This window comes from Juglans microcarpa x Juglans regia, chromosome 8S, assembly GCF_004785595.1.
Source record: "Juglans microcarpa x Juglans regia isolate MS1-56 chromosome 8S, Jm3101_v1.0, whole genome shotgun sequence".
In the NCBI taxonomy this organism is placed as follows: Eukaryota; Viridiplantae; Streptophyta; class Magnoliopsida; order Fagales; family Juglandaceae; genus Juglans; species Juglans microcarpa x Juglans regia.
In genome coordinates, this window is record NC_054609.1 from 13,805,966 (window position 1) to 13,822,774 (window position 16,809).

Consider the following 16,809-nt stretch of genomic DNA (forward strand, 5'->3'; position numbering starts at 1 on the left):
TTTGTGACGATACGAAGAATTTAATCTTTATTAAAATATGAGGATTGTTATAACTACGTAGAAATTATATAAAAGTAATATCATAAATTGATGTAGTTTTATGTGATTCGTTAGATCTACTTTATTATAAAAGTAACTTTACAATCTGACGAATCACATGAAATCACTTCAATTTGTATGATTATTTTTGTATAATCCATTTGTAGTTAAAATATTTCTTTTAAAATATAGATGATGGTAAAGTTCAATTAAAAAAATATGGAACAATGATACAAATTATAAAGATTAATTTTGTATTTAATTATAATTTGTATTCAAATAGAGCTTATATTTTATGTTTACAAAAATTTCATTTATTTTTTTAACAAATTCTAGCTTATGAAGAAGCCGCATAATTTCCACAAATATATATATATATATATTATTTATAACTTAAACTTTAAATCATGACAATTAATCTTTTTATATAAAAAATAATAAACACAAATTTATTGGAATATTGAAGAAATTGACGTGAGCTGAGCTTCGTACGAATTAATATAATTCTACGTAAAAGAAGATTCCTCGTGAAAATAATCGAACCCAAAGAAATCCGTGAAAATAAACACCACCTTACATCGACTTGTCTTTGCCGTGAAGGAGAAGCCAAATTCAGAGAGAGGAATTTTAACAGTAGAACGGCACCTTCTCTGTAGAGAGAGAGAGACAGAGAGGAGAGGAGAGGAGAGGAGAGGAAAATCATAAAAGGGAAAGCAGCAGTTAATGCGCTTTGTTTTATATTCATGAAAGATGAGGGTGAGAAAAAGCGCATAGATTAATGTATCGCTTTCACTTTCCCTCCTCGCAAACGCTGAAAGCTGAAAACTGAAAACCTACGTCTTGTGTCCGTGAGAGTCAGCTTCCCGCTCTAGAAGGACAGAGTGGTTGTTTTTCTCAAAATTGAAATTGTTATTTCTGTCTCTCTCTTTGGGGAGCGTTTAAAGTTTAGAATTTTTGGGTTTTTGAATGACGAGTTGGCTGAGAGTATTGAAGTCCGTACAGGCCGTCGCAGCCCACAGCCTGCTCTTGTGCTTCACGCTCTTGCTCGTCCTCAAGCTCGACCATGTCATCGTCAACTCCTGGTGGTCAGTTTCCCTATATGCATATGAAATTATATCTTTTGTTCGTTTTTCTATTTTAAAATTTTTGGTGTTTCAAATACAATTAGCTGGTGTTTGGCTTTTATTCGATTTTTGATTGCTTTGCAAAGGTAGTGGAGTGGAAAAGTGTTACAATTTTATGGATTTTGTTTGAACCTTTGTTTTGGGTATTAAATTAATTGGGTGTAGGAAATTCACGGGAATTGTTTTTTCCTCGTAGTATGGGAAAATACCTCGTTAAAAAGGTTTGTTTAGTTGACCCCCGTGAACCTGTGCCCAACTGGTAGATAAGTGAAGGAAATGAATTATGGAACCTGCAATTCAATGTTCCTTTTTTTCAGATATTTAACTTTTTTATTCTTTTTAAGGTAAAAAATTGTCTGCCAATGTGTATTTTTTTTTCTTGATTAACTTTATTGTGAATCTGTGTATTCGGTGATCAGTGTATTAGGTGGTGAGTGGATCGACTATTAGCAAGCAGTGAAATTTAATTATGTTTTAACGAACTGAACAAAACTATGCAATTGGAGAACGTTAGTAAATTCTAAAACAAGTTTGAGGGTTGCAATCTTGTCTGTCAAATCTTAATGGAGGGTGCTATTTACGAATTGGAGGGTATAATGTGTCAGTTATGTGGTTTGGGCTGCAAAGTGTAAAACACCCTGTAGTTTAGAGGTGAAAAGTGTGTTTTCCCGTTTGTTAACTGAGAAAGAACTATAGATTGTGTTGGGTATAGTGAGAATTTGTGATTTTTCTTGAACTTAGGATCTGGTCGTAGTATGTTGTAGTAACATAATAAAAATTGTTGTAGTAGTATAATAAAAACTTTGTTGTGTGAGGTGCTCGACAAAATAGGCCCAAGCTTTTCTATCTAAATTTCTGCTTTTCAATATATTTTTTGAAGATGACTAGCTAGCTACTTTGTTGTGATTTGAGTCCCTGAAAAACAAAAAGCTTTTGATGCTGCCAACCCAACACCCGCTCCAAAAAGCAGGTGTAGTTACTGTGTATTGACTGCAAATGTGCAGGATTATTTTTCTCCCACTTTGGATATTTCATGCAGTTGTTGCCCGAGGAAGATTCTCATTACCTGCTCCATCAGTTCCACATAATCGTCATGTATGTCTTTATGCTCATCTTCAGTTCTAGAGATTATTATATGTGATCAATTCTCAAATTAGTTTTGTGAATAAAAGAACCTCAGAACTATGTTCATGATATATAGATGTGTGCCTCTAAAATTTCTCTTTCTTGCAGTGGGCACCATGCCATGCAATTGTTGCGACCCCATTGCTTATTGCGTTTGAGTTGCTCCTTTGTATATATCTTGAGAGTGTTTATGGTAAACAACTGACACCCTGTTATTGGTTACTTTCCATTCAGATTGAGATATAGTTCTAAGACCTTCCAGTTATTTTGCATTTTTAAATTTTTTTTTTTTTTCCTTTTCATGCCTTGGGAATGAATTTGGCTTTTGACTTGTTAACTACATCTGATTGTTGGGTTTTCAATTATCTAGCCCCAAGCTTTATATGATGTGATTGATTCATTGTGCTAGAGGGCTTTTATGCCGTGATGCCAGCAGTTCAAGTTCTTAATCTCTCAATTAATTAATGTATCACTTTTCATACAGTTCATGATTTGGCTCCTGTAAACTTGAAGATTGTCTTTCTTCCCCTTCTGGCACTTGAAATAACTGTTCTAGTTGACAATTTCAGGTATTCTTTTTCTCAAGAATTCTTTTGCTTTATTTTGATTTTACTTTGTTTATATTACTGCTTCTTGAAAGAGAGATCATAAATCTTGCTTAACCTTTCTTTTTAGCATATAAGAAGTATATAATAAAGCAAATAGTATTTATTTGGTATCCTTGGATCCACATGTCTAATTCATTATTGTTGAATTTGAAGAATTCTCAGTTATTGATGTGTGCAGTTGAACAACCTCAACTTGCCTGCTTTTATGCCTCAGTTTCTTTCTTTTCATTCTCGTCAACTCCAACGATCATTCCTTTTTACTCACAATGGGATGAAGTTCTTTCCTTATTACATGTGATGCTTGATTGAAGCACAATATTTTCCTTTACTATTATTTTCTTTTATAAGTAATGATTTCTCGAAGCACTTTGCTTTTCAAGTGATTATTTGCTTCCTCTTATATACGTCCTGTGTACTTAGGCTATGCCTACTCTTTTATTAATAAGATTTTAACTTATAACAAAAAATCATTGCTATTACTACTATTGGTTTTCCCTCTAAATATGGTAATATCAGTATTTTTTTGTCATTTTTCCGTGCAGCCTCTGTTGCCTCTTCTCTGATAAATTATAAAATAGGAAGCTTAATTATTGACACCAAAAAAAGAAAAAAAAAAAAGAAAAAAGGAAAAAATAACACTTTGAAGATTATTTGAGAAGTTTCTATTTCAAGAAATGAGAGCGCAATCCTATGAAGGGAAGATCTTATATGCTTATCTGTTTTAGAATTATAAACATCTGTAATTGCATTTATTTGATTATAAACATCTTAATTGCAGTTTTGCACCCTTTAATTAAGATTATCTTTTTTACCGATAAAACAAATCTTAATTAAAGGGTGCAAGACTGCAAATACTGCTTTATGGTCATTAAAGACTAGAAGGTTGTCAAGCTTTCTTATCTCGACTGTACATAGGACCACGTCACATATCATTTCTTCTTTCAAAGGTGGAGAGATGTTATGCTCTTATTTATTTTTGTTAGTTTGATTTATCTGAGAAGTGGATGTCCCATCAAAATGCCAGCCACCTTCTGCCCCTCCCTCTGTAACATTGGCTTGCTTGATGATTTGAAAGAAGTGTTGAAAAGGCAAACTCTTATGCAGAGTTTTATAAGAGGAAAGGCTTAAGCCTTGAGGTTATCACCCATTGGATATTTAAATTCCACATCTTAATATTTGTGAAATATTTTTTTTTTGATAGACAATCATTAGAATACAGTTCCAAAATTACTAATATCTAACAAGCATAAATTCATATACACCAAAAAAACAATGACTTCATACTATATTGTGACTAACAACTGCAAGTAACCAATGTCAAGCCCAAGGGATTTGGGGTTATCAAGTATGGAGTAACTGCCGAGCAAAAGCTTACTAGCTTACTACTAGCTTCTAATGGATGACATATTAAAAGTAAATGTGATCAGGAGAAAGATTGCTGCCAATTGTTAGGTAAGCTTTCTTTCAGGAAATGATTCTCATTCAAATAAACTGTTGACTTTGAGCCCATGGTGGAAGAAAAACAGGAGATCTTCGCATTGGATTCTGGAACAATCCCAGAACAGTGAGCCATAGATTTTGAGCTGACAACGATACAAGTTTTCAATTGTTGAAGAATGATTGAAGTGGTGGTGGATGGGAGATTCTTGTTGGGATTTTTGGTGGGAGATGAGTCTCGGGGTAGCATAAAAGTCTCACACCTTCTTTTTGCAGTCGACACTTCAATTTTTAGTGAGACCAATCAGGATCATCTTCGTTCTTTGAGAGCCCTTTTGCTATGTTTTGAAGCTATTTCTGGTCTTAGAACTTACTTATCTAAGTCTGAAATTGTTCTAGTGGGTTCTGTTATGAATATTTTGGATTCGGCTAATATCTTGGGGTGTGAGGTATCTTCTTTACCTATGAGATATCTTGGTCTTCCGTCTTCCTTTTGGCGCTCTACACAAATCTTTAATGATTTGGGATGGTGTGATTGAGAAGACTGAGAGGTGGTTAGCTGGTTGGGTTGGAAAAAGCTATATTTGTCTAAAGGGGGAAGAATTACCTTGATAAGGCATATGTTGTCTAATCTTCCTACATATTTTCTTTCTCTTTTCCCTTTGCCTGCAAGGGTGGCAAATATAATTGAGAGGATCTTTTGGAATTTTTTGTGGGGGAGAATGGGGGAGGAAACAAAGTTTCATTTGGTTAGTTGGAATAAGGTTTGTTCACTGGTTTCTTGTGGAGGATTGGGGGTGCGAAATTTGAGGCTCTTTAACAAAGCTCTCCTTGGGAAATGGCTTTGGAGGTATCATCTTGAGAGGGATGCGTTATGGAGGAATATTGTTGATGTTAAATGTGGTAGGTGGGTGAGTTGGTGTCCTAACGAAGTAAGATGAGTGTATGGGGTGGGTTTGTGGAAGTCTATCTGGATGGGTTGGGGAGAATTTGTCAATCATTTTAAATATAAGGTTGGGGGGGGGGGGGGGATGGGAAAAGGATTAACTTTTGGCATTATATTTTGTGTGGGGATTCAGCTCTAAAGAATGTTTATCCCTCCCTTTTTAGGATTGCTAGAGATCAAGACGTTGCAGTGGCTGATTCCTAAACTTTTTAAATAATAATCTTCAGGAGTGTCAATTTTATTAGAGATGTGCATGATTGGGAAGTGAATGTAGTCTCTTATTTTTTTGGAAGATTATATGAGATGAAGATTGTTCAGGGAAGGGAGGATAGTCTACAGTGGATTCATGTTGGAAACTCCAGATTTTCGGTTAGCTCATTTTATAAGGTGTTCACCTGTCATTGCGTCAATAAATACCCCTGGAAATGCATTTGGTGATCTAAGGTGCCTAGTAAGGTGGCATTTTTCTGTTGGTTGGTCTCTTGGAAAAATTTTGACCACGGATAATTTGAGAAAGTGTTGATTATTTGTCACGGATTGGTGCTTCATGTGTAAGAAAGATGGTGAATCTATTGACTATCTATTTCTTCATCGTGAGGTGGCTAAGGCTAAGTTTAGATGTTGAGATGAGTTGAGTTTAGTTGAGTTGTGAATAATAGTATTTTGTGGGTCCCATTAAAATGAGTTTAACCTTTTTAGGTTGAGATGTGTATAACTTTTTAGGTTGAAATGTATGAAGTAGATTGAGATGATTTTAACTTTTTTTATGGGAAGTTGAAAAAGTAGTGGGTCCCATTAATGATTGGTTTGAGATGAGTTGAATTTAGTTCAACAACCTAAGACTTTGTGGGATGAGATTTTTGGTAGGACGGGTATTGCTTGGGTGATGCCTAAGCAAGTGGTCGATCTTTTTGCATGTTGGCACGGTTTTAAGGGGAGACATCGTGTTGTTGCCACATGGAAGAGGATCCCTTCGTGTTTGATATGGTGCTTATGGTTGGAAAGGAATGAGCAGTGCTTTGAAGATAGAGAACGCTCAATAGGAGAACTTAGAGAGTTTTTCTTTAGTAATTTGTGTTTCTGGGCTAAGGCTTTTGTAATGAATGGAGATTATCTTCACAATTTCCTTTTAGCCTTTTCTAGTTTTTAGCTTGTATTTAGGTGTTTTCTCTTGTATACTTCTTGTGTACTTGGGTTATATCTATTTACTTGGTAATAAAATTCTCTTATTACTTGTAAAAAAATATATAGTTCCTAGTGGTTGCTAGTTGTTTTCCGTGTATACTTCCTGTGTATTTGGGCTATGCTTATTGTTGTTTCAATAAAATTATATTGTTACTTATAAAAAATTCTTAACAATTTCATTGGGTAGAATAAAAGAGAAATTAGGAATAATAATGATAATAATAAAAAGAAAATCTAGCTGGTGTATGGTGGAGTGAATAAAGGTTTAATGTCAGTGAAGCTTTGCTGGAATATGGCACCCTTTAATGTGCTAAAATTCCATGTTAATTTCTTGCCCTCTTTTTTTGTCAGTTCTTTTTTTTTTTAGTGCACTTAGTACTTGAAAGTCAACTAGTTAGCACTTTTGGCTTTCTAGAAGCTAATTTCTATGTAAATGACGTCACCACCATTTTTTTTTGGTAAGTTCACCACCAATTATTATAGCAAAGGAATGGTTTCGGTTGTCTTGGCATTTGCTTCACTCAAACAAGTGCAAGATGGTGTGGTTGAAGTGACAGCTCGTCTGGTCAGGTTTAGACCTTGGAAGACTTCTGTCACTTTCCTTGAACTCTGGCCTGTAATTTTTGCACCTCATGTTCTTTATCTATACAAACAATATTAGATCCTGTGAATGTTCTGCTGGCAGGGATGTGTACGGAATAGTTCATCATATTTCTTTTTTCTGTACTCTGTTTGAGTTTAACTGGTCTGTAGAGGGTATAATTTCTTCTTATGGTTCTAAAGTTTACATTTAATCTGAAAATATCTGGGGAGGTGGCTTTTAGTATTTCTTAAAGCAGTGATTGTAGATTATTGATGAAACAAAATTTTTTTATCCATTTCCTATACCCTCATTTTGGCTTATCTTTCATACTGTTTTTTTTCCCCCCCTCAAATTGATCTCGTGCACCCAGCAGATTTTGAGCCTGCGAGGTCCCCCACCACCCCATAGTTATGGGAGGTGGAACTGCTGTTTCGTCCAAAGGGTCTTTGACGCTCTGTTACATGTTGCTCTCATAACCTTATGCTTACATCTCAATAATTATCAATTATTGAGTTTATCTTGAATAATTATGGTCCAGACTTTGTAACTGGTATTTCAATATCCTTTTCAGAATGTGTAGGGCGCTAATGCCTGGAGATGGAGAAAGCATGAATGATGTGGCTGTATGGGAGATGCTTCCTGTAAGTCTACTGAATCAGTTTCTTTGCTGTTCACGAGTTTTCTTATATTGCTATTTCATAATAACAGATTCATGTGACAATCATAATTACTTTGATTAATTTTTTTTTTAATTTATATGTATTTTAGTGAAGAGAATGTGAATGTACTCAATGACAAACATGATGACCAAAGAATACTGCTAGGTTTTAAAACCTTGAGAACTTATGACATGTCTTCATGATAGAAGTTTTCTAATGAAATCTATGTTGCATTGTAGATGTTATTGATTGATATGAGAGGAGAAAAGCTTTTTTTTTGGTTAAATAAAATCTTCTACCCTAAACTTCCGGGTGTTTTTGCAGTTTGCACCCTAAATTACTAAAAATCTTGCATCCTCAAACTACTTGGAATTGAAAAATAACACCCTATGTCCAAATTTGATCATTAATATTGTGAAAGTAGACAATGTGACACCATCTTAACCATTGGTTCTTATGGAGGTTGCTAGTTGAGAGTCAGCAGTAGTTGGATGATGTAATGTATGAGTTTGGCAGTTTACAATGCAAAGTAAAACAACTGATTGTGTAGAAGTGAAAAATGTAACGGGCTTTTTTTTTTTTTTTTTTTTGGGTGGTGAGGGGTTAATTTGGTATCTGATCAAATGGGTGTGAATGAACTGAATTGAATTTGGCAATGGGAAGAAATAAATGATAGACCAGTGGTTTTATTTGAAGCATTTTGTATTGACTATTGAGACAATTCTTTTGAGTTTATTCTTAATTTCTGTATTCCTTTTTGCTTAAAGCAAGATAGGGCCTTTGTGCTTTTGTTCCTTTTTTTGCTGGCCAATACTGGGTAACATTTGCTTGTCTCCAATAATTCTGTTTCATAGGAATTTTGTTAGCAAAATGCAGGATTACCCAAAATCTTGGGCATTTTGAGTTTTGATATAAATGGTTGGTTAAATTTTGGAAGTGCACCTGTCAAAATGATTTAGGTTACATCCTATCTGTTCTGCTTGTTTGTCACATGCTTTATAATAGGCACATGTCTGTATAGCTTCAACATCCAAGCATCGTGATCTCAAACTTGGGCATTTTTGCTAGTTTGTGATATAGACTATTGATTTAATATTGGCTGTGAATCTGTTAAGGATTTCTGATAACAATTCTCGTTTCATCCTCCGTATATTCTATTTTAAAATATTATTTTTATTGAAAATGAAGAGAAAGGACTAAATGATCTGAAATGTATTGCTTTTAGCACTTTTGGGTTGCAATATCCATGGTCTTTTTTGCTGCTGCTACAGTCCTCACACTCCTAAAGATATGCGGTAATATCTCTTACTCCATGAATCTCAAGCATAGCTACTGTAAAATGCACCATGCTTTCCTAAACTTTATGTTTCAAGTCTCATGGGTATTATTATTATTGCGGTATCATTTATCAGACAGCACCATTTTTTGTCATCCTCAATTTACTTTGTATTTTCCTTCCTTTGGAGTTATTTTCTTGCAGTATAAGATCTATTTGTATTGGAGAGAGGTAATATTGTTAGATTGACAAGATACGCTTTTTGAATTGTATTGGGGAGAGGTAATTTTACTGAGTGGTATTTCATTCACCAGCCTTATCTTTAGGAAAGGTAAGGCTGGTGAATGAAATACCACTCAGTAAAATGAATAAAAGCACATACTATACAACCTTCTCGCCAGAAGGGGAAAAAGAAGGCTTGACTGTTTGTTGTCTTCCCAGATTCGTTTTACGGACACAACCATATCATATGAGTTTCCTATACCCGTGTAATTGAAAACATCTTGGTTGGAAACAACAAAGTTTTCTAACTTGGTTGTGGCCTTTAGACATTTCTTCTAAAACTGACATTTCATTGTTTATAATGTAGTGATGTCATTCCAAAACTGGATTTTCTTGCGTGGATGCTTGTGCGGTTCACATCTTTCCATCAAAACATTGTTCTAAACCTTCAAGTTTCAAGCATGTGAATGAAGGAATCCAATATTTCTTTCTTCCATCAGTTGAATGGCTTATCATCAGATGGAGACAAATGGACAATTGCATTATGGATTGACTGATAGAGAACTTTAGGAATACCATGTTCCATTTGCACTGAATCTCTGTTTAAGGCATTATTGTTGCATGTTCTAATTGACTTGATATGTGTGCGTGCTTTTTCCTTCTTGTGTTTGTAACTACCCTGCTGTACCATCTTTATTTATTTACTTAAACTGTTTCCCTATGTTTGGATGCCTCGTCGTGTGCTTGTATCCTTGTTCAGAATAATGGGGTACATGCTGTTGTTTCCACATTCTTGGATTGCTTCCTGCTCTGTCCAATAATCTATAGTAATAATCTGTCTGTATGACGCTTGTCGAAAAAAAAAAAAATAACAAAGAAAATTTACTGTTCATACTAAGGAATTGGTCCATTGTACTCATGCACACATGATGTAGCAGGTGATGTACGTGCTCTTGGCTGGTGGGACTTGTTTATAAATTTTGGGTATGTACTGTAATGTCATTTGCTTTGTTTAGTGTTTACTGCTTGGGACATTGACATACTAATATTATTTTCTTTTATCCTAGGTTTTGAATGGCAAAAAGTTCTGATTTTTTTTTTTAAACTACAGTATTGCAGAGTGCTTTGCCTGTCTCGTTTGTACAAAGTGGTCTAATCCGATGATTCATAGAAACTCTCACACAAGGGCAGCAAGCTCAACTTCTGCAACTATTAGATATCTTGACTGGCACAGTAGTTTAGTAGTTTCTCCCGAGGATGACCAGCAGGAGGATAGAATATGTGGTCTGCAGGACATTGGTGGCCATATCATGAAAGTTCCAGTGATTGCTTTTCAAATCCTCCTTTTTATGCGCTTGCAGGTGTGTATTTTTAAGTTTTGGTAGTGGCTATTCTTTGGAATCTTTTACCGATGGGCCTATAATGGTTTCTGATTTCAGGGAACACCTCCTAATGCTAAGCACATTCCACTGCCAGTTCTCTTCTCTCCTATTTTCCTACTGCAAGGTGTAGGTCTACTCATTGCTGCCTCTAGGTTGGTAGAGAAAATTGTACTTTTACTTCGCAGTGGAGATGGAACAGGATTATATTTCAGTTTTTCTGCAAGAGTTCATGACTTCTTGGGGTTCTTGCACAATGGTTCGAGGTAAGGACTTCTTCTGCCTCCCAAGAAAAATCTTGAATAGGCAAGACTGAACTTACTGAATCAATAATACAAGCAGTGACTAAACTATGGACTAATTCTTAAACTGAAAATTCTTCAACAGGCTACTGGGTTGGTGGTCAATTGATGAAGACAGTCAAGAAGAACAAGCCCAGCTTTTCCAGCAGGGAGCTTCTGGGTTAGTATTGTTTTACTTATGCTATAATATTTGTAAGTTCACTATGTGTGCTAGTTTAATACGTGTGCTTTAATTACTGATGCAATACATATGTGATTGAGTGAGGAAAAATATAGAATAGAAATTTAATAATAGATGCAAAATCAGTGCAATTAGAAATAAAAAGATGATAAATTTGTTGGTGCATGACTCCAGAATGCAAACATATAGCGGCAAACAATTGACTCTTTCCTTATGTATGAAGAAGATTTATTTAATAGAAAATGCTTACTTTTGGTGCAATGGGTGAAAAGCTGGTTTTCTTTATTCTAGTTTTATTCAATATTAGGAGTTTGGAGTAATTGTGTAAATTTTGGACTTTCGGGTATGTGCTCAAGTTTGAGTGCGTTCAGTTGTAATTTGATTTAATACACTGATCAAAAAAAGAAAAACAAAAAAAACTGGTTTAATATATTGTTGTGTTATTCTCTCTTACATTTATGGATTTAAAATTTCTTTGTTGAAGTTTAGTGGTCAAAGCTTCTAAATTTGAAGTCTTGCTAGAAGTCCGTCTTTTTAAGTTTTATTATTACAGGTAAAAAAATAAAAGTAAAAATAAAAATAACAGTTCAAGTTCCATTAGGAGTTGAAGGGCTTGTTTGGAAAAAAATTTCATCTCAAAATTCTCATCTCATCCCATCTCTTTCCCAAACATCACTCAAATACAAATAGTTTCAAACTAATCATTATAAAATTTTCAAACTAATCATTACAACTTTTCCAAACTTTCAAATAAAAAATAAAAAATAATTCAATTTTTTCAAATCCCCAAGTAAAAAAAATATTAAAAAACTATATTCTAACAATATTTTAGCTTTATAATATTTTTTATTCAACTTTTTCTCTCTTTTTCCAAAACCCCATAAAACATTAACTCAAACTATCTCATTACTATTCACAAGCTATCTTGTTACTATTCACAAAATTCTCATATGATCTCACTCTCCAACCTTGTCCTGAAATCTTATTAGAGTCTGAATCTTATTTGGGCTAGCTCATAAATATCGATGTAATGGATCCAGTTCACTAACCAGAGATCAGTTTCATTAAATTTTTACCGCAATTATGCCTGAGATTTATAACCGCATTAGGATTGGTCTATGCATATACATATGCAAAATCACTTCTTTTGCATATCCACTTTGCCATTCAAGCAAAATTTCCACATTGGCTTATACATATTTGAGACAAAATAATAATAAAATATTATTATTTTATTATTATTAATTTTTTGCTAAAATCAATTTTTTTATATATTATATTAAAAATATAATAAAATGAAAAAAAAATATAATATATTATAATAATAAAATGAATGTGCAAGTGAAGGTTTGTTGTGTTGTTGAAGGAGGGAGAAAAGGAAAGGATTGTGAGAGAGAGTGGGAGGAGAGAGAAATAATGATTAAAATATGATTTGTAGGGTGAATGGTGGTTATCCAAATTTGGATAAGTATTGTTCATATGTAGTTAAATATTTGGATATGCATAAGCCAATGTGGAGGATTTTAGGGTCATATTATGCAAATATGACTTTGCATATGCATATGCATAGACCAATGTTAATGCCCTAAGGATTTTCTACTAATTAGTAGATAAGATTTAATAATTTTAGAGTTTTCCTTTCCCAAAAAAAAAAAAAACCCACTACCATGGAAATCCCATTTAAAGGAAAAAAAAAAAAAAAAATGAAGGTTGAAGACCGTTGTATTTACAGTTTTCCACAAGCCGAAGAAACCCATTACCATGGAAATCTCATCTGAAGGAAAAAAATGAGAGCATGAATGCCAGTGAAACCAATGAACCAAATAAAATATAGTTAGATATCAAGTGTCAGTTTGAACATACCCATCCGAAATCTAAAATGAGAAACTTGTTTCTTCTTCAAACAACAGATCTTCAACTGTCACGAAAATCCTGAAAAACGCACTGGACAGGCTTTGGACGAAGGATGTCAGTGTTCTTTTTCAATGATCTGTGCGTGTTTAGTTTCTTTTCTTTTGTTTTGCTTTTTTCTTTTTTAATTCTGACGTGGCAACACGCGACTGCATCTAGACTCCTTAACACGACTGTCCGTAGAAGAACTCTTAATTAATACCTAACTAGTTGATATTTATCTATAATAACAATATATTATATGCTTACAAAAATTATTAATACATACACATAATTTGATAGTATATATCTATTTTATAAATGGTTCTCATATACTAGTATATAAAATTATTAAATCTTATCTACTAATTATTGTACAAATTATAGAATATAGCTATGGAGTCTATTCAATATAGACATAAGTAATTAGGTTACATATTATATATTTAATTATAAAAGTGCTATGGGCCTTAACGAGTCTTAGCCGAGTTGAGTCAAGTTTTGTCGGGTATGTGTTATTTACTAATCGAGCAAGTATCTGCTTTCACGAGCGGCTTTATTTTTCACGACTGGAGTTCGATTCAAGTTTAACCGGACGAGTACCGAGCGAGCTATCAAATAGACTAGTTCATTTATAGCCCTAGTAGGTGGTGTATGAGATCCCATATTGCTTGGGAAGGGGAAGTTATTGCCCTTTATAATATTTCAATTGGACTCCAATTGTATCATTGACTAGTCCTTTTGGAGTATTGGTCATGTGGCTTGGGCTTTCTTTTGGGACGTTACAAAGGGGCCTTGAAATGGTCACATGGAATGTTGTTGTATGATTTCGCTTCAAACATGCCTCTCCTAGATGGGGTCCAAATCATTTTATTTTCTCCATTTCTTTCCACCATGCAACATTTCACTTCATATTTGATTCCGTATCTGCTCTCCCACAGGAAATTTGGGTAATCTGATCTTTTTCCCTTCATCCGCTTTAGCAAAAGTATAATTGGTTATTCGGTTCTATGTAAATTAGTTTTTCTAATGGCATGTGCCAAATTCCATTTTATTTTTCTGTTTAAATAACATGTTTGATCACTTTTCTCATGGCCTTTCTATTTTAATTTTTGATATTCTCAGCTGCTTGCCCTTTATGTTCCTATATTTTACATTGGCCATAAATAATAAGGCATGCTTATGCTGTCCATGTCCTACAAAATTCTTATAGATTGGCTACTCTCTCTCTCTCTCTCTTTTCTTTTTTTTTTGTATGGGCAAATTCATTACATTCTAAACAAAAGAGAAATACACAAGGATGAATTGGGGTTCTCCAACAATCATCCCAAAACAAGAGATAAACTGCATAAAATACATACATTTCAGGAACTGGTACTAGGTAATTGCTCCAGCCTGATAATTGATTGCTGTGCAGACTCTCGGCAAGGAGTTTTTTGCAAGTGCACCTTGAGGAAATTCCCTAGTCCAATGGCGTCTAGAAGTTTTTTGCACCTAAGGGTTCAAACTTTAGATCTGGACTCTGAAGGGAGCATATCACCCAGACCAAGCCACTTGCCACTTGAGCCAACCCTTAGGGCTTGATGCTTTGAATCATATTGCAAGATAGTCCTGCAATATAGAGATTGGTTACTTGAAGTTTGTAGCATAGTTATAAGATGTATGTTATTTTGAGTGAAGAAAAAAATGTCACTTAGCAATGTCCGTCAGTTTTGTGATTGTCTACTCCCAGTCTGTTGCACATTCTTCACAATATTATCTCATGCAAATTTTAATTTCAATGGTAAATGTGAATTAGGAATTCTCAGTTATTGATTTTGGTAACTCCATAGAAAAGATAATGTAAATTATTACACACATATGAAGGCCAAGTTTGAAAATCGACTGTCCCTGTTTTCTGTATCATGGGATCATGCGTGCCTAGAACTTAAACCACAGCTTGAAAGTGCATATTTCCCTTCTGCATGTGGTGTTTTAGGCTTTAGTTGCTGCATCATATATTTCCTTTCCATATAAAGCTCATCAAAGGGATTTTACACACTGTGATTGTGCTGATCTTTGTATGTTGACTGCATACCACCCAGCTACGATACTTTCTGTGGTTATCCTCCCGAGATTGTGAAGAAAATGCCTAAAAAGGATCTTGCTGAAGAGGTGATCATAATTCTCTTAGCATGTCTTTGATATTTCTTTTGGCTAGAATAATTCTCTCTCCTATATGCAGATATAGATGCATTTTTATATTCAATTTCCCCATTATTGATTTAGCTTTTGCTTTACTTTTTGCTGTTTACCGAACATCTTCAAATTCCAAAATTATAAATGAAATAAGTACTGTTTTAACTTGTGTTTTATTTATGGTTCAACTCAGGTTTGGAGACTGCAAGCAGCTCTAGGTGAGCAGGCAGAAATCACAAAATACAGCCAACAGGAGTTTGAAAGACTTCAAAACGTATATTTCTCATCCTTACCTACTAGTTTATACGATAATGTGAATATATAACATGAACTTGTGAAATTGTTAAATCATTCATCCAGAAACCATTGTTTTGTGACTAGTTTGACGTTTTCCGTTCTTGGAGAACTTATATTATCTCACGAGGTTACTTTTTGTAGGAGGTAACTGAGGTTGTATAGTTTAAACTTGGTTAGAATAACAAGTAAAACATTTTTGGGATCTATGGTTTCAGTTTTAGCCAATTATAAATCTTGGAATAATATGTGCATCAACATTTGTTAATAAGCATCGTCACCATTGATTTCTGATATTTACCTGTAGGGCCTTCGTTTATTAAAAGATTGCTCCCATAAGTTTAGAATGTAGGTATCGAATTAAGAATGTGCATAATTTTCAGTTAGTCCATGGCGAAAGTTTTGAGCATGCAATTGAATAATGATTAGTCAATACTATTTTGTGGAAATCTGGGTATTACCTTGTGGCCAATCCTTATTCGTAGCTTCCCATCTAGATGTTTTCGTTCTAGTTTGTTTGGGGTCCTGTTCTTTCCCAAATTCATCTTGTTATAAAGGTGACTTCATCTTTATGTTGTCTGGATGTGCTGGTCAGGAGAAAGTTCTATGCAGGGTTTGCTTTGAGGGAGAGATTAGTGTTGTCCTGCTTCCATGTAGGCACCGTATCCTTTGCAGGTAGCTGTCTTGCTCATAATTTTTTAACACTAAAAGCTCATGAAGCTCAATCTTTTTGTTTCTTCTCTTTGGTAATCTGGTTTGATGATCATTGATTTTCCAATGTATTGCAGTGCCTGCTGTGAGAAGTGCAAAATTTGCCCAATTTGCCGTGTCTCTGTCGAGGAGCGCTTACCTGTATATGATGTTTAGGTTTTAACCTGCCATCTTGTTTTTCTAAGAGCACAAATCGAAGCGCATGGAGAAGGTAAAAGAACGACGACAGGAGAATGTTTCGATATGGTTTCTCACTTTTTACTGAAACTTGGATATTACTTGTTCAAACTGACAACAAGAATTAGGTTGACACACAGGAATTGCAGTTGCTGCAACCATGTATATGTTCAACAATTTTCTTTTCCTTTGTACATTGTAAATATGCTGAACTTTCATAGGGGGAAATGACACTGGGTCAGTTTTAAGTTCTTTGTCATGCTGTTATAAAACAGTGTTTATTTGAGCTGTATTCTGTGTATAGAACCAACTGTAATGCGTTTGTGCAAAGAAAAATATTCTAGCCACAGAGATTACACAAAAGTAATCTCACAAACTGATTTGGCTTGATATAGTTTGTCACGTCAGTTATTTTTATTGTAAAATAAATCTAACGGATTACATGAAGTCACGTCACTTATTTTTTGTGGTTGTAGCACTCCACTTGTGCAAA

General features: G+C 34.4%; 1 protein-coding gene across 1 annotated transcript; it reads left to right on the top strand.

The window, feature by feature from the left end:
• The first annotated feature begins 923 nt into the window (after positions 1-923).
• Positions 924-16,619, top strand: LOC121245067. The gene is made up of 14 exons (XM_041143347.1): positions 924-1,124; positions 2,168-2,258; positions 2,397-2,481; positions 2,773-2,857; positions 7,619-7,688; positions 8,932-9,001; positions 10,143-10,188; positions 10,316-10,565; positions 10,644-10,849; positions 10,971-11,045; positions 15,041-15,110; positions 15,328-15,408; positions 16,024-16,103; positions 16,217-16,619. The coding sequence occupies exons 1-14, from the start codon at positions 1,006-1,008 to the stop codon at positions 16,293-16,295; spliced, it is 1,407 nt and encodes a 468-aa protein (XP_040999281.1). The 5' UTR covers positions 924-1,005; the 3' UTR covers positions 16,296-16,619.
• The last annotated feature ends 190 nt before the right edge of the window (positions 16,620-16,809 follow it).

Coding starts and splice junctions, on each gene's coding strand:
- LOC121245067 (XM_041143347.1), top strand. CDS start 1,006: ATGACGAGTTGGCTGAGAGTATTGAAGTCCGTACAGGCCGTCGCAGCC. Junction 2,482..2,772: donor ATATCTTGAGAGTGTTTATG/GTAAACAACTGA, acceptor CTTTTCATACAG/TTCATGATTTGGCTCCTGTA. Junction 16,104..16,216: donor AGGCACCGTATCCTTTGCAG/GTAGCTGTCTTG, acceptor AATGTATTGCAG/TGCCTGCTGTGAGAAGTGCA.